We start from the raw sequence: 17,278 nt of genomic DNA, 5'->3' as shown, positions 1-17,278 counted from the left end.
CATTTTCGACGTATTCGATTTCGAAGATTTCTCAAAGGTGTTTGCTCTGCTTCCAAAGAAACCAGGAGATCGGGACACCAGTGGGGCAATTTTTCCTGTATTTATTTTTCCCTACGACTCCTCTGATTTTCAGAATTTCTCAAAGTTCGTTGCTTTTCTTTTAAGGAAATCGGGATAGGATCCTCGATTATTTTCGCGTTGTTTTTAAGAAAAACTTTCACTCGAGCGCTTATTGTCCCCGACAGGCGCCAAGCTCGAGGGAACGCGTTAACTTTGATTTATGTTCAACGATATAGCCAGTCTCGTGCAAAATTTATGGTCATCGAGCCGCGTGGAAAGCTCCCAGGCGCGAAGCGTCGAGTTGGAGCGTACGACGAGAGAGAGGAAAGCGTGTCCTCGAAAAAGAAAGTAAAAACTGGGACGGTCGCCCAAATTCCATCGGAGCGAGCTCCTTGCACCGAGTCGAGGAAGCGATCGCTGGCAGGAAAAGTGGAACCGGTCGCATCGCGTGCCTCTTTCTCATGGAGGTCCGTTTTCATCAGCTCTCGGATGGGTAATGTTTCAGGGCAACTGGTCACGTCAGAGATAATCATGGCCAGCGAAAGTGGCTGCCCCATAGAGTACCATCGGATCGACGTAGACAAATGCGACCCGGTTTTCGACAAGGAGTGCCAAGGTAACAAGTACATTCCCTTCCGACGAGCCGATCACGACCGTCGAACCGGACGCAGCCCAAATAGCCCGCGTGAACAGGTAATTCCTTGCTTTCCCCGATGGATTTCTTCTGGTAACCACCTGGACTGGCAGGCTTTTCGGGTCAAAACCAGCCAAAAATGAGGACGACTCGCCTGTCTTGGAACGAGCATTAATTTTGGTCTCGTGGTCTGGATCGCACCTTCCGTATCCATGGACTGCTGTGACTTCGTTCGGGTTTTCACTCGAAATATGTTCGTCACGCTCTTCCATTGCATACTCTAGCTTCTCTGTTGAATACTGAACACGAAGGAAAGCATATAAAACTTCTATAAATATACATTAAATTATTCGAGAACAAAGTTTTGCAACAAGGTCAAGTCGATATAAACCTGCCAGTCGTGTAACGTCACCATCCAAATACGATTCGACTACCATCTATCGATAGTATTTCCTCGCAGTAGATCCTGATTAACGCCAGCACATTTGTACGCCGACAATTCTATCTAATAATTCTATCTAATAATTCTATCTGAAAAATTCCACGTTATGGAAACCAGACAAAATATCACCGAATGCTAATATCAAATTATAACACGATTCGTTCCTCTGAACTGTTCAGGAATCGAATCCTGTCCACACGCGCGATTATTGCGAGCAATATATTTCACCCTACCAGTTAAGGATCAGGGTACTAATCGTCGCCTCCTGAGTCACTCGGCTATTTCTGGTGCAATTTTCCTCCCGAACGTGATTAATGAATTTCAATAATCTGACTAACGGTCTAGCCATAATAAATGTAAACAATATTATCAATCTACCAGAAATTAAGAGCGCCATAAAGTGTCTCCAACGTTCCCCTACGAAATGTATCATAATTTTTCCTGCTATATTCGATTCATCGAGCGTTTTAACGAGCACGAGAATTTCTCCCAATAAGGAACTACGGTAACTTCAAGCGTTACCGTTCTAATTCTAATTGGCTCGAGGCTCGCGTTAACGTAATCACCGTCAGGCCTCTGTTCTTCCATCTGCTTATTTGTCCTGCGTTATAAATAACCGTTCTTGTTCTATAATTAACCGTGTCGGGGTCCGCTTGGCCAGAAAAGTTGCAATCGATATCTGGGAGATAAGTCGCGAAAAATAGCTCTGAATACGTGAGGTTGCAGATAAACAAAGTAACGAGCTGGATCGACGGTAGCTTCATCTATTCGAGCAGCGAGGCATGGGCGAACACGATGAGATCGTTCAAGAACGGCAGCCTCCTCATGGAACCCACGAGGAAATTCCCCGTGAGAAACACCATGCGCGCTCCTCTCTTCAACCACGCCGTCCCCCACGTAATGAGGATGCTCAGCCCCGAACGGCTTTACCGTAAGTTCGGTTTTCAAATCGGAACGTGACGATTCATTAAAATTCCAATTTCATTCTGATTATTCAGTTCTGGGCGATCCACGAACGAACCAGCATCCGCCCATGTTGGCTCTGGGAATATTGTTTTATCGGTGGCACAACGTCGTCGCATCGCGCATACAGCGTGAACATCCCGATATGACCGACGAAGACGTCTTCCAAAAAGCACGGCGCATCGTTGTGGGAACGCTTCAGGTAAAAATATCTTAAATTGCACCAAACGACAGCCTTCTCGAACCAGTCGATAGTTTCATAAATTATTTAACACGCGATACTCTTGAAAATTTCTACTGCGTTTGAATGTTGTTTACAGACTACACTTGGAAATTGCGTGATCAATCAATTATTGTGGTATTTGTTTTTTGTAACTTCATCAAAATTCGAGAATTTTATTCGAATTTATTTTCTTTGATGCTCGACTCTCGGAATTAATTTCTTTAGTTCCTCGGTGAAAAGCACTGTCACGTGTTGATACCTGCGTAGACCTCCGCGAGACCTACTTAGGTACCGGATCGGGGACGCAAGAGCAATGAAAAGAATTCATGTAAACATATGTTCCGTCCGACCTTGTTCTCGAGGTATAACCGTTTTCTTTACACCGACAGTTCATTACGAGCCGGTATAATTGATTTTACTAAACAGTTTGTTCGCGGTGTTCGGTAACTCCTTTCCATACCGGGAGATTAACAAGTCAATTTTATGTCGATATCTTGAGCAATCAATTGCATGAATTGATGGAGTAAGTTCGCCGTTAGATCGTGTGCAATTTATGCATAACGATGCATCGACCCATTTCAGCCAAGTAATCGAACAGTTCTTGAGTTAACCATTCTCTGGTGGATGAAGAGTAGATCGACACTTTCTCAGAGGTAATTTCACCCATTTCAGCCAAGTAATCGAACAGTTCTTGAGTTAACCATTCTCTGGTGGACGAAGAGTAGATCGACACTTTCTGAGAGGTAATTTCACCCATTTCAGCCAAGTAATCGAACAGTTCTTGAGTTAACCATTCTCTGGTGGATGAAGAGTAGATCGACACTTTCTGAGAGGTAATTGAATATTACTAAAGTAGAAAAGTGGACACGGGGCACATTGTTGTGTGAACATTTTTTATGGATTTTATGTCTTCGACATATGTCGTTGATGTGGTTCCACGATATAGGATACACTCTATGCTTCATCCCAAATGCAATTAGAATGGAACCATGATGGATACGTGGGGTACATTTTTGTATGAAGATTTTTTATCGATTTTTATGTCTTCGATACGTCCACGTATCGTTCCACGATATAGGATACACTCTATGCTTCATCCTAAATGCAATTGAAAAGGAACCATAACGAATACATCTGTTCTGTGCAGTGCAAACTGACATCTCAGTACTCTTCCACGTAATTTTATATCATTCACGTGTAACCGTATATCGTCAGAGCAACTCGATACAGTAATTACATTCTACGCGAACAATTAGTACGAAATCACGAAGCGTGATCCTTCGTGGGACCTGTTAACGTCGTCTTAATTACATTGTATTACATTACATGCTATTAATAAGTTTGTTTCCCAATTTTCTTGGGTTTCAGAATATCATTCTGTACGAGTACATTCCCTTGCTACTGGACGAGGATCCACCGCCTTACATGGGCTACAAACCGGATCTACATCCAGGGATCAGTCACATATTCCAAAGTGCAGCGTTTCGATTTGGTCACACCCTAATCCCACCCGGTATATACCGCCGCGACGAGAGTTGCGAGTACAGGAGAACCAACACCGATCAACCAGCCATCAGGCTTTGTTCCACGTGGTGGGACTCAAATGTGAGTAAGAATTTTCCTGTGTTCTTTTCGCTTCGGTTACAGTTCATTTTTTCTCTCTCTAATTCTCTATCAATAATTCCCTGTTTCGACTCGTCTAAAAGATAGCGGAGACTGACGATTAAAAAAATATCTAATTTACACATTTATCTTCTCCTCGATGTAGATCATCCTATATCGATAGTTTTAAAAACGACCGCGACCAATCGTGACCGAAAATATTTACGAATAATAAAGATTACGAATTTAGATGGCTTGCTATGATCGCATCCGAAATCGTTGATTTTAATAAGTTCTTCTTCGGTATCTCGTAGGAAGTTTTAACGAACAGTACCATCGAGGAGCTGATCATGGGCCTGACCTCCCAAATAGCCGAGAAAGAGGACAACCTCCTCGGTACCGACATCAGGAACAACCTCTTCGGACCGATGGAGTTCTCTCGCAGAGACTTGGGCGCGTTGAACATCATGCGTGGGAGAGACAACGGACTCCCGGACTACAACACCGCCAGGTCCCACTTCAAGCTGCCCCGCAGGAAAACCTGGAACGAAATCAACCCGGACCTGTTCAACAAGAATCCTTCTCTGCTGCGCACGCTGGTGGAGATTCACTCGAACAATCTGAACAACGTCGACGTCTACGTCGGTGGAATGCTGGAGTCCAGCGCCGGTCCGGGAGAGCTCTTCACCGCGGTGATCAAAGAGCAGTTCCTTCGTTTGAGAGACTCTGATAGATTTTGGTTCGAGAACGAGGAGAGCGGGTGGGTGTAACTAATGAAAAATGAAAATTGCGGTGTAACTAATGAAAAATGAAAATTGCGATGTAACTCCTCGGCGACGATTATAACTAGACTGCGGATCCTCTGTGCAAAATAAAATCTTCGCGAACGTGGCTATAAAAATTGAACTTGGATAGGAATTTATGTTAGAAACCAGTAAGCGAAGAAGAGGTGAGAATAACAGGCTGATAATGGGACGCAGATTTTAAGGTGAAAACGCTATAAAGGTTTATCGTAGTTATAAAAGTACAACGTGATATAGCAGTTACACCCAAGAGCTTCACAGAACAAGTGAAGACAGATGAAACAAATGACACATACGTAATGCTTACTGTATGCATCGATACTCTCTCAACACTTTACCTTCAATCTTTTTTATATTCTTGCATATTGTTTGGATCTTGTAGTTTCTTGCGCATTCAAATCTCCTATAAATGCATAATGATCCGCAGTTCAATTATAATTCTGCATAAACATCGCAAACGTCGAGGAGTCGAATACTGACGCTCTGTCGAAGAAATAACCTGACGACGCGTTTGTATGTTTCAGGATTTTCACGAGAAACGAAATCGAAGAGATCCGTCGCGTCACTCTGTGGGATGTGATAATAAACGCGACCGGTATATCGTCGGATGCGATACAGAAGAACGTGTTCCTCTGGAACGAGGGAGATCCTTGCCCTCAACCCTATCAACTGAACTCGACTATGTTGGAGCCATGCGTTCCGCTGCAACGTTACGACTACTTCGAGGTGATTAGTACATACGCGATTTAACACCCTACCGTTCGATTTTGCTATTGTTTCGTCGATCGTTGCTCCATTATGTAAGTTTTTCAGAAGTAAAAGTAATGCGAGCTACAGCCGGTTAATTACAGCCTGTTTGACAACTAATTGGACTTGGTTTACGCTAGTATAACTTATCCTCGTCCATCCATACGCTTCGCGCGCTTTCTCTTCGCTGACCAGTTTTTCTTCGCGCTTGGAGATACACTGCGTATCAAAATTATACGAGCGCTTGGATTTTTTTAGGTATCGTGTACTTTTGACGCGGTGCAAAAATCGACTCGTGACTAAAATAACAGATGATAGTATCGTCGATTTAATTGAAAAATTGTCTTAACCGTTACAAGTCACTGGTACTCGTTACCAGTAAGGAAGAGACGACAATTTTGAATTTTTTAAGTTTCTCATACTTTTTTCTTTACAGAAAAAATAAAAAAAAAATATGCCCAGAGAGTTCTTAAATAAGCCTTATAAAGGCTTAAAGATACTTCCGATATTTAAGTGGTCGCATACTTTTGACACGCAGTGTACCGCTTATAACCATACCGGATATTTATATCTATAAATTGTATCAAGATCTACTCTTTTCTGTGGCAACGGTTTCTTGTAGATCCTGTAACTTCGAAAACGATCGCGAACCAGCCACTGAAAATATCAGAACAGACGATGCACCTTAATTAATACCGAGAAATTTTCGTTGCTATCGATTATCGTTTCGCTCGCCAGTACGCTAAGCTTCCTGCTTGTCCATTTCACGTTCTTGCCGGCGATGTCCGTAAATGGAGAAGATTAAACGATGCGTCCGTGTTCTTTAAGGGAAGCGAGCTGGTGTACATATACGCCTGCGTTTTTCTGGGCTTCGTGCCGATTCTGTGCGCCGGCGCCGGATACGGGCTGGTGAAGCTGCAAAATCGACGGAGAAGGAGATTGAAAATCCTCCAGGAAGCGATACAGAAGAGAAACGACGGGAAGATCTGCGTGGACAAGATGATCGTGCGCGAGTGGCTGCACGCGAATCATCGTCGTCTGGTCAAGGTGAAATTCGGACCGGAAGCGGCGCTGCACGTCGTCGATCGGAAGGGGGAGAAACTTCGCACCTTCGACTTCGGCGATGTCAACATCGTTACCATGGAGGAATCCCAGGTGATTGCCGCAATCTTCTGTTACTTTTACGTTTTATGAAATTCCGGGATCCGCTAAGGAAATCTTGAACGGAACCTTGGCTCGCGCAACACCGTTTCGCAAGGGAAAAGCAACGCGTGAAAATTCGCTCGACCGGTCGACCCGTTAAGGCCACCATTCTTTGGTAACCGAATTCAATGGACCCGTTGGGTACCCGCAAAAACGTGTAATCGTACGCTTTCGTGAACACCTCAAATTAATGCCTCACGCGATGGGATCATATCGCTCGGAATAATTATGAGACCATCTTGATAGATGGTGGACGATGTAGGAAATTCTGCTTAGCCTCTTCCACTCTGAGTTTGTTATTTAAAAAAAAAAAAAAATCATTCAGTGAATATCGAAAGGAACCGATATGAACGGATGGTGAGGTCGAAAGTATCGCTCGACAAAATGACTCCATTGTTCGGTAAGTACTGTACCTTGTAAAATAGCGGTCCACACTTTATTCCTCGATAATGTACTCGATTGTCCAGAAGCGTGATTGCGTCGAGTGGCCACTGCAGACGTGTTAAATGTGGTCCACCGATGCAATCGCCACCGTGTACACGAGATCCTGGCTCGTAACAATGACTCGTCTTTTAGGAAAACGAGAACGGGCATCGCAAGGCCTTGGTACTGCTACGGATACCGCGGGATTATGACCTTGTCCTTGAGCTGGATTCGCTGGCCTCGCGTAGAAAGTTCATTGCGAAATTGGAGTCATTTCTGGCGTCCCATAAAAAACACTTCACGCTGGCCCAAGTGGGCAGGGACATTATGCTTGCGAAAGCGGAAACCAAAGAACGCCGCCAGAAGAAACTCGAGCAGGTTCCTATCTACATCGAAACCAATTTTCTTTTTTTTATTTATAATGCCACCTTAATCCATCTCGACTCGGCTGTTTTCTATTCGAATTCTATTCGTTTCTATTTTAGAGATTAATAGTATCAAACTAGAATTGGCTGAAAATCAAAGATCGTAGTCAGATAAGAACGATGTTCACTTTTTTTTAAAGATATATCAGGGGGATCGAAAAGTAATGAAAATGTGTTCGACTTGGGAAAGTTTTTCAACGCAGAAATGAAGGACTTTTTTAAAAAGGGAATGATTCGAAAACGATGGAAATTATTTTGTTGACTACTATTTAAGATTTCTTTAATAAATTATTGTCGATCAAATTTTGATTAGTCTCCGGTCCTCCTGATATTTCTGCGAGTCTCAACTGTAATTTGGCTAACAGTAACCAGATGTATTCACTGGGACGTGTATGTCGTGCTAGAGTCGAAAGGGTTAATCCATTTCAAAGACGATATAAGATCGACCAACGAACATCCGAAGCAACAATTCTTTTTGCGATAGTTCTTCAGGGAAGCCTACGCCTTGACGTTCGGTCTGCGACCTGGCGAGAGGCGACGTCGATCCGACGACAGTGCCAGCGGGGAAGTCGTCACCGTTATGAGGACCTCGCTTTCTAAAAGCGAATTCGCAAGTGCTCTCGGTATGCGGGCGGATGCGGTCTTCGTGAAGAAAATGTTCAACATCGTGGACAAGGATAGAGACGGCCGTATTTCCTTCCAGGTACTCGATATCAATTTTCGTTGATAACGAGGAACAAGAACCCGAACTTTAGGCGTTTGCGTGTTTCAGGAATTCTTGGACACCGTGTTGTTATTCTCGCGAGGAAAAACCGAGGACAAGCTGAGGATCATTTTCGACATGTGCGACAAGGACAGCAACGGAGTGATAGACAAGGAGGAGCTGTCCGAAATGCTCAGATCACTGGTGGAGATCGCGAGGACAACTAGTCTCTCGGACGATCACGTCACTGAACTGATAGACGGAATGTTCCAAGTAACAGCTTTTCACAATCCAAAACTGTCTATTTACATCAGCGTTTTTCAAAGTGGAACGCGCGCACGATTCCTAAGACAGGCGTTCGATCGCTCGGATAAGACCATCCTGACTTTCAATTCTTTTAAATACAGTAGATTCTCCGATGAACTGATCACCACCAAAATTCCCCTTGCCTCTCTGACCCCTCCCTTGGCACACCGTGACGCTGAAAATTTGGATATTGTGACAGAGTCCTTTAATTTCTGTCTCCCCGGGAACTCCCGGATCTCCCTTTCTCTCTTTCGTTGCCTCTCTTTCAAAATGGCGGTAGCTCCAGCTAATCTCGGTTCTTCTACACAATAATTCGTCGTTTTCGCTCCCGAGTACTCAACGAATTCCGGAGAATCAACCGTAAACAGAATATTCGTTGCGTTCAAATCAGCCGTGCGCTTTCTAAAACGTTTGGAAATCGCCGATCTATATTCCAATATCGATCGCGCGCTCACGTTAACCGTTTCTAGGACGCCGGCCTCGAGAGAAAGGATTACCTCACCTACAACGATTTTAAGTTGATGATGAAAGAGTACAAAGGGGATTTCGTAGCGATCGGTCTCGATTGCAAAGGCGCCAAGCAGAATTTCCTGGACACGTCGACGAACGTAGCCCGCATGACGAGTTTCCACATCGATCAGCTTCCCTCGGAGGATTCGAAGAGCTGGGCGCGCAAACAATGGGACGCCGTGTCGACGTTCCTCGAGGAGAACAGACAAAATATATTTTACTTGTTCGTTTTCTACGTCACGACCATAGCTCTGTTCGTCGAGAGATTCATATGCGAGTATTCCACGGTTTTCTTTATTTCGAGTCGCGTCGCGAAAGGAGAACGGCTAATAGTTTTTGCAATTTTAGATTACTCCTTTATGTCCGAGCACACGGATCTGAGGCACATAATGGGAGTTGGAATCGCCATAACCAGGGGATCGGCGGCCGCCTTGTCCTTCTGTTATAGCTTGCTGCTGTTGACCATGTCCCGCAATCTTTTGACCAAGCTGAAGGAGTTCTCCATTCAGCAGTACATTCCGTTGGATTCTCACATTCAGTTTCACAAGATCGCTGCCTGTACCGCGCTCTTTTTTTCCGTTCTGCACACGGTGGGGCACATGGTCAACTTTTATCACGTTTCGACTCAACCCCTAGCCCATCTTCGCTGCTTGACCAGCGAGCTCAGTTTTCCGAGCGATGCTCGCCTAACGATATCCTTCTGGCTCTTTAGAACCGTGACAGGTGACCACCGCATTACCTAATCATCGAATATTTACTTATCGTTCGAATGCTTAAATCGCTGCTAATTCGTCTAGGTTTAACCGGTATCCTGTTATTCGTCGTGATGACGATAATCTTCGTCTTCGCTCATCCAACTATACGACAAAAGGCGTACAAGTTCTTTTGGTCGACTCACAGTTTGTACGTGGTGTTGTACGCGCTGTGCCTGATTCATGGTTTGGCACGTTTAACGGGCTCGCCGCGATTCTGGATTTTCTTTGTCGGTCCGGCGCTCATTTACTCTCTCGATAAGGTAAATTGAACAGCGCCGTTTTTGTAATATCAATTTATGCCCTTTATTATCGTTCATTTTATTTAGCCGCGGTTTACTTATAAAATTCGATTCGTATGATACACTTACGTAGATTATTACACGGAAGTGTACGATCCATTGTCCATCGAGTAACCTTCTTCTTCGTATATTTCCAGGTAGTGAGCCTACGAACCAAGTTCATGGCATTGGACATCATCGAGACGGAACTGTTGCCGTCGGACGTGATAAAGATCAAGTTTTACAGACCACCGAATTTAAAGTATCTGTCCGGGCAGTGGGTCCGCCTCTCGTGCACCGCCTTCAGATCGAACGAATTCCATTCGTTCACCTTGACCTCGGCGCCGCACGAGAACTTCCTCTCGTGCCATATTAAGGCTCAGGGCCCGTGGACGTGGAAGTTGCGAAACTACTTCGACCCGTGCAATTACAATCCGGATGTCGAGCATCCAAAAATCAGAATAGAAGGTCCGTTCGGTGGCGGCAATCAGGACTGGTATAAGTTCGAGGTCGCTGTGATGGTCGGTGGCGGTATCGGCGTCACCCCCTACGCTTCCATGCTGAACGATCTCGTTTTCGGCACCTCCACCAACAGATATTCAGGTGTCGCGTGCAAAAAGGTAACAAAATTCTTCGATCTTTCGAAAGTTTCCGCGATGTACTTCCATCGACGCTCGGTTTATTTCTTCGCAGGTCTATTTTCTGTGGATATGCCCCTCGCACAAGCACTTCGAATGGTTCATCGATGTTCTCAGGGACGTGGAAAGGAAGGACGTCACGGACGTTTTAGAAATTCATATATTTATTACCCAATTCTTTCATAAATTCGATTTACGCACTACTATGCTGGTAAGTCGTCGGATATCTCTCGCGACAATTCGAGGCGTCGATCGCCTAAAGGCAGACTGAACTGAGCCTCTTCCGTTGCAGTACATTTGCGAGAACCATTTCCAGAGGCTATCGAAGAAGAGCATATTCACCGGGCTAAAAGCAATAAATCACTTCGGCAGGCCCGATATGACTTCGTTCTTAAAGTTTGTCCAGAAGAAACACAGCTACGTAAGTTGTGTTAAAGAAACGAATAGAAATTATAGTCAATGTCGGTCGACGGCGAGACTTAATTACCCCAACTATTATAACGTTAAGTCGCTATATTAATTCAGTAAATCACCGGCGAATATCGCGACCGAAATGTTTCAACATATCCTGATGCGATTCGAACGTGTTGCAGGTCAGTAAAATAGGAGTATTTAGCTGCGGTCCGCGACCACTGACGAAGAGCGTGATGTCGTCCTGCGACGAGGTGAACAAGGGCCGTCGTCTGCCGTATTTTATTCATCATTTCGAGAACTTTGGCTAGTCCGCTCGATGTTAGCACGAACGAAGAAGAAAACGAACGACGTGTTCCGCCGCGAATCTCGCTGGAACTCTACCGAGTGTATATATATTGATGCGCGTGCGCGCTCGTCCTTTATTTATAACAAGTATTACATTTCTTATTTATGATGAAAAGAAGACGAACGTCTTCTTTCCGAACGATGCGTTCGCGATAAGCAGAACTGACTAAACCGAGCGACGGAATTTTGGAAATCCTTGGGACTCCGATAGGCACCGTTTCACAAATCGCGAGAAGGTTCGCGAAAAGGTTCGCGGGAAGACGAAGCTTGAGAAACACCGTCCTTAGGTGTCCACCTTGGTTCTCTATATTTTTAGTTAGTAGAGTTTTAACTTATTCTAGCACATCAAGGATTTATATGTACATTTTTCAGCTTATTAAGAAAATTGAAAGTCGAAACTTTGTGACTGGTCGTTGTCTATTCCCTCCCTTCTCTCCCAGGATTTCTAGGGTGGTAACCAGACGAGTAAGCGGAATAAAGATATGATTTTTATTTCGGAAGACCGAAGAACGTACGCAAACAACAGAAATCAGCCGTTGATGGTTCTTCGCGAGGACGATGGAAAAGGGTAAGACCAATTGTTCTTGGTGGTGTCTTCGTGCTGGAACTCCGAGGACTCGTGCGGCGTGTAGCCGCGATTTATCACGCCCTGAGTGTCTTCCTTGGCTTCGTGTCTGCTCTGCAATTTCGACGACAGTTGACTGAAACAATGCAAATCAAAATCTAACCATCCAAATAAAAATACAATATCTCGATGGAGACTGACACGTTTAGTGTTAATTGACACGTTGATTGCCAGACTAATTGTTTACAGACCACTGAAAGCTACGTAATCAAACATTTATTGCGGTATTTACTTTTGTATCGAAATTCAAGAATTTCATTAAAATTCATTTTCTTCGATACTCAACTTTTGGAATAAATTTTTTGAAAAAGCACCGTATATTACGGGTGACGTGGCGATCAACGTGTCAAAGGGGAAACGGAACAATGAATCTTTAAATATTCGATACTCAACGTAGACAGATTGATAAAAAAAACCTTATTATGCGATCACCGAAAGAGTCCTCGATTTTAGGTAGCCTCCGTCTGATGTTCCTCGTGTCGAAGCTCTCCTCTATGATAACGTGTCGGTCGTAGGGAGTGTCGTAGTCAACCTCGAGTATAGTGGAGAACTGATGAGGGAATATCATATCGATTGCCGTTATCACCGCGCCAGCGAACATGCATCCAATACCTGGAACAGTTTGCAGCTCCTCGATGTTTCGTTATCAACCTCAACATTCGTCATCGCTTCATTATCGTATTTTAGGGACTATCGGGCGCACCATAATTCTTACTTATGGTCATTTTTAAGACTGGCGGGAATTTTAAATCAAATACTGGACGTTTTTATATTAATTTCGAGTATAAGACGCACCCGAATTTTGGAGGCGATTATTCAAAGAAACATTGCGCGTTATAGTTCGCAAAATACGGCAACATTTCTCGATACGAACCAGACAGTAAGACCAGCCAATAATTCCATCCCAGATCGAAAGCAAGGATGGAGCCATCGATGTGCGCTATTAGAGGCTCGCACGGCAGAAGCGCCCAGTATATCAGGTTCGTCAACAGCATGCATATGCCGGTGAAAATCATGCCGTACGCTCCGTAACGCGGCACTACTACCAACAGGAGGTTCGTCATAGCCCAAGAGGCGAAGGATGTCCTGGAGAAAGCGGCCAGACACATCAGACTCGAACGATTCGAGAATGACTCGTTAAAAAAGAACCGTTACCATAGCATGAGGGACGCGTAGTATCCAGCTTGACGATATTTGCTTCCCCAGGAGAAGCCCTCCTCGTGAAGACTGAAGTACTCCGCTAGAGACACTATAGGAAACGGTGCGCCCTGATTCAGGGCCTCCTTGAAGGCACTGGTCATCTCACCCGTGCTTCTCCACCAAAACCTTTCGTTGTACTCGATGTCATCTACTGGGTGTTCGCTATTAGGCACCACTGCAAGACAGTGTGTGAATAAATTATTCATATATTAATCACCGTTCGAGCTAAATGCACGGAGCTATTTAACGCAAACACTATTTAACTCTGCGAGTTCGTTTGCTATTGTTTCCTTTGTTTAACACGTTGGCTGCCTGACACGTGAAAATTCTTACGAACTTAACATTTTGTCTCGAGGCTGTCGAAGGTTAGATAATTTAACATTAGTCGTAGAATTACATTTTTTCACCCCGCCACAAATCAACCTTTGGAATTAATTTTGTTATCTTCTGAACGAAAAGTCCCGTCATTTCTGGGTGACACGGCAACCGACGCGTTAATCGTTACAGTAGCGATATTCTAGCATATTCTAGTCCTGGTCGACTAGATGACGGTCGAGAATCATCGGTCTAAGAAACCAGCTAACAGTGGTCGATGACAATCGAGCATGGTATGCGAGAGAGAGAGCGATTGAAACGTTTGCTCCGGTGACTCACGTCTGTACGTGATGTTTATGTGCATCAGGCCGATGTAGCCTCCGATTTCAGCGGTGGTCTTCTGCCTGGTGTACGCGCTATACGTGCTGACGACGGTCGCGGAGCTGGTGTGCCAGGACGAGCCATACTGGGCCACTGCGAACGACAAAGAAGCTGTTATTCTAGGGCGGCGAAAGAGAAAACTCGGTTAATCGCAGGACTAAGTGGACCGTACCTTGAATCGAGGCTCCGACGAAGAGGCTCAGGGTCACGGTGAGAAATGTACTGAGTCTCTGGAAGCGCGCGAGGCAAAGTCGATCAAAGTAAAAGTAGCGTTCGAACATTCGAATCAGAGATGGGCGATTGTACCGTAACTCGTCTATTTTATAATTCGAATGTTATTAATACCAACTGGTCTAATTAGATACACGGCCGTGTTACGACATCTACTTCTTGGCTCGTACCTTATATCATCTTATTGCATTTATCTTTATTATAATTCCTATGTAACTACACACTTCCTGTATTTCTGCTCGTTTCTCTTCGTTGGATATTACTTCGAACTCCATCGAATGCGGTTTTATTACGAGTAAAATGAATCTATCGTTGACATAACATTCTACCCATCTCTGGTACGAAGAAAGCTCGAATTGTAACTCGCCTCCTTTCGCACGCCAGGGAATATCACGAGAAACGCCGTGAAGATCGTGCCGAAGATAACGAAAACGATCACCAAAGGAACGTCGCCAGTGACCGGTGTCCTGTTGTTGTAGCTGTACAACGTCGGGCCCCCGTCGATGCGGAACGCGTCGAACCATCCCTTCATCCTCTCGATTCGATTTTGGAACTCGCGACCCTGAGAGAACCGGCTAGTTCCGGCTCTCCGTCCAAACTGCTTGGCATCAGAGTCACCTACCTGAATATTCGCGGAGAAAGCGAGATAAGTTCAACAACAAGGTCGTTCCAGGCTCCTTTCAACCCTTTTTGTACTCGACAAGCTTCTCTCTCACGTCATTTAACGTAATCAACCTAATTCGGATAAACAAGGTCTCTCCGTGGCGTCTTGTAACATGTCAAAGTACATTTTCATGTTTTCAAAACACCTTAAATCCCGAAGGGGATCGACACACTAGTCACCCAAAACATCTCTAATTCAAAGCATTCTCTACTCCGACGATCATCTCTTAAAATCTCATAAAAGCATCGTTTCCTATTTGCTTCAAGAACTACCCAGAGCAGCCCGAGGAGTGCTTCGTTCAAACGCCAAGTTAGGTGACCGAAAGTCGCCTCTCAAGTGCAAAGGTTCACTGTTCGTATCGACAAATCAAAGAAACTGTTTCTTCACGTTTAAAGGTGTACCTCGGAACGCCACGCTCGGCTACCAGCATCCAAGGACGATCGTTGAGAAAGCAAAAGCGCGCTCACCTGGGCCGATAGCGCACAGGTCCGATGGCAGCGGGAACACTGAGGCCCCGAGTAGGTTAACGGGTCTTCGAAAGTGATCTCCAGCAGTCGAGAGCCGGGTAGAGGGGACGGGTAGCACCCGAGAGGGGAGAACGAAAGAGAAATACAGGTGGGGCTGGTCTTTGAGGAGATAGGAAGGAGAACGGGCGCGAAAAGGTGTCCCCGATCAGCTGAGACCGGAAAACGTTGTTCCACGGTTTGCGCGTGGTTTTATTTCGGCGGATCGGCGATCGATGATCCCGGATGACGACACCAGACGTGACACGCGAGGCGTGGATCGCGCGGCACGCCCGGTGGCACGCAAGAGACTTCGACGCCGGCACTATGCGCGACGCCAATTGTTTCACAGGAATTCTTTTCGTCGTTCGCGCGACCGAAATAAATCTTAGTTAACCGGAAAATCGACTCGCCAAATCGAGATTGGTTTCAATGAGATGCCACCGTGCGCAAATGTCTCTAGGGGAGCTGTTTTAGTCCGGCTGTTTGGAGGATGACGCGGTCCTCGGGGTAAAACTAGACGAGATGACCTACTTCTGAGGAAAAATTTATTGATTTATTTTTCAGAGGGTATTACGATCGAGGAGAATGAAGGAGAGCGGGATATTAGGTTTAGAATGAATAGCAGAGGTAGAGACCAGTAGACGGTGTACCCGGAAGTAGATTCAGACGTTGGTCAGACACGGCTGACCTGTATGCGTTCAGATGAAGACTCGCGGAAAGTGTCACACAGTGGTTTTGAAGGAGGCATACTTACATATGCAATCAGTCGCATAAATATTCGTATCCTCTATGTTTATAGTACGAGTGTCTATATTAAATAATGGATGTCATGTTTTTAAATAAATTTTGGAAACACAAATGACAAGTGTAAAAATATGTATGTTACTCGTCGTATGTATTTGACTTCCCAGAAACATTAACTTCTCTTTACTTGTTACAGAAATAATATTAAATATATTATAGAAAAATTCATTTGGTAACATCGAAACTATTATTTAATTTAGTCAAACTTCTTCGATAGACATAGAGGGTACGAATATTTATGGGATCGACTGTAGATAGAGGAACTACCTCGTCCATGTAAATATACCATTTACAGGAGAAAAACAAGACAAAAGCTATATTTATTTAGAGCCACAACAGATTGGTTATTTTAGGATTACCTTTTTTAGCCGTCGTTCGTTCTTAGAACCTTTTCACCTCTCGCGCTCGAGTGTCAACGAAAAGATACCGTCTCTGTAACTTGGCAGTTATCGGAAGCTGCGATCTCGACCGAGAATGAAGTACCAGGTGTGCACGCGAAGACAGAATGAAGTTTGCCCGCTCTGGACGCCTAGTCATCGGTGCTTCATTATCGTCGGAAGGCCAGTAGTACTCGTTCGAGTCCAATTAACGTTCAACGACTCCCTTGAATCCATTCACCGTCTCTATTCGAAGAATAATAAAAATAGGCCAGCTCGAGCACCCAAGACTCGGCAATTACTGAAGGCTATGATCTCATACAAGAATGTAGCACCGGGTGGCTGCACGCGACGATAGAAACGAAGCCATCGTTCATTAAGAACATCAAACGCGCGTTCATTAACGCTGGAAGGTCAGTAGTACTCGACTCGTTGAGATTTAATTGGTATTCGTACGACTCCGTGAATCCATTAACCACAGTTGCTTGAAGAATAATAAAACGAGTTGTCTCGTGTACCGAAACCAGTGTCAACGATTTCTAGAAGAAGTCCATCGGAAGGTTAGTAACACTCGTTGAAGTACGCTCAGCGTTCAACGACTCCCTCGCTCCATTCGCTACTCCTACTAAAAAAGTAACAAGAACAGGGAATACCCAACTCACGTTGGGTACTCACGAGGGACCACTGTGCCCTCCGGAAGA

At 44.8% G+C, this 17,278-nt stretch overlaps 2 protein-coding genes across 7 annotated transcripts in view; one reads left to right on the top strand and one right to left on the bottom strand.

Moving 5' to 3' along the window:
* Window positions 1-11,906, top strand: part of LOC128881221 (dual oxidase) — a 23,072-nt gene extending 11,166 nt beyond the window's left edge. For 3 of the 5 annotated variants that reach the window (XM_054132024.1, XM_054132023.1, XM_054132026.1), the window contains 17 exons: window positions 566-753; window positions 1,863-2,067; window positions 2,135-2,301; window positions 3,691-3,927; window positions 4,239-4,684; window positions 5,252-5,453; window positions 6,303-6,629; window positions 7,254-7,478; window positions 8,010-8,228; window positions 8,298-8,501; window positions 9,005-9,317; window positions 9,393-9,767; window positions 9,842-10,059; window positions 10,236-10,697; window positions 10,771-10,926; window positions 11,008-11,217; window positions 11,309-11,751. In XM_054132024.1, coding sequence (XP_053987999.1) covers window positions 566-753; window positions 1,863-2,067; window positions 2,135-2,301; window positions 3,691-3,927; window positions 4,239-4,684; window positions 5,252-5,453; window positions 6,303-6,629; window positions 7,254-7,478; window positions 8,010-8,228; window positions 8,298-8,501; window positions 9,005-9,317; window positions 9,393-9,767; window positions 9,842-10,059; window positions 10,236-10,697; window positions 10,771-10,926; window positions 11,008-11,217; window positions 11,309-11,437 — 4,283 coding nt within the window. In that variant the 3' untranslated portion in view covers window positions 11,438-11,751. Of the gene's footprint in view, window positions 1-565; window positions 754-1,855; window positions 2,068-2,134; window positions 2,302-3,690; window positions 3,928-4,238; window positions 4,685-5,251; window positions 5,454-6,302; window positions 6,630-7,253; window positions 7,479-8,009; window positions 8,229-8,297; window positions 8,502-9,004; window positions 9,318-9,392; window positions 9,768-9,841; window positions 10,060-10,235; window positions 10,698-10,770; window positions 10,927-11,007; window positions 11,218-11,308 lie in introns of those variants that run through there. The other 2 variants (XM_054132025.1, XM_054132027.1) reach the window with 2 other exon arrangements.
* On the bottom strand, window positions 11,896-17,278 carry LOC128881224 (dual oxidase maturation factor 1). Of its 2 annotated transcripts, none has more exons than XM_054132033.1 (8): window positions 15,358-17,278; window positions 14,594-14,848; window positions 14,168-14,225; window positions 13,954-14,088; window positions 13,255-13,474; window positions 12,974-13,185; window positions 12,516-12,711; window positions 11,896-12,175 (listed from the first exon to the last, which is right to left on the bottom strand). In XM_054132033.1, the coding sequence occupies exons 2-8, from the start codon at window positions 14,756-14,758 to the stop codon at window positions 12,004-12,006; spliced, it is 1,158 nt and encodes a 385-aa protein (XP_053988008.1). In that variant the 5' UTR covers window positions 14,759-14,848; window positions 15,358-17,278; the 3' UTR covers window positions 11,896-12,003. The 2 variants fall into 2 exon arrangements, with proteins under 2 accessions (XP_053988008.1, XP_053988007.1); XM_054132032.1 differs by having other exon boundaries at window positions 15,292-17,277.

Source organism: Hylaeus volcanicus, chromosome 8 (assembly GCF_026283585.1).
Source record: "Hylaeus volcanicus isolate JK05 chromosome 8, UHH_iyHylVolc1.0_haploid, whole genome shotgun sequence".
In the NCBI taxonomy this organism is placed as follows: Eukaryota; Metazoa; Arthropoda; class Insecta; order Hymenoptera; family Colletidae; genus Hylaeus; species Hylaeus volcanicus.
This window is presented reverse-complemented; position numbering and strand designations above follow the sequence as displayed.

Coding starts and splice junctions, on each gene's coding strand:
- LOC128881224 (XM_054132033.1), bottom strand. CDS start 14,758: ATGAAGGGATGGTTCGACGCGTTCCGCATCGACGGGGGCCCGACGTTG. Junction 14,226..14,593: donor TCCCTGGCGTGCGAAAGGAG/GCGAGTTACAAT, acceptor GCGCGCTTCCAG/AGACTCAGTACATTTCTCAC. Junction 14,089..14,167: donor CGTCGGAGCCTCGATTCAAG/GTACGGTCCACT, acceptor TGTCGTTCGCAG/TGGCCCAGTATGGCTCGTCC.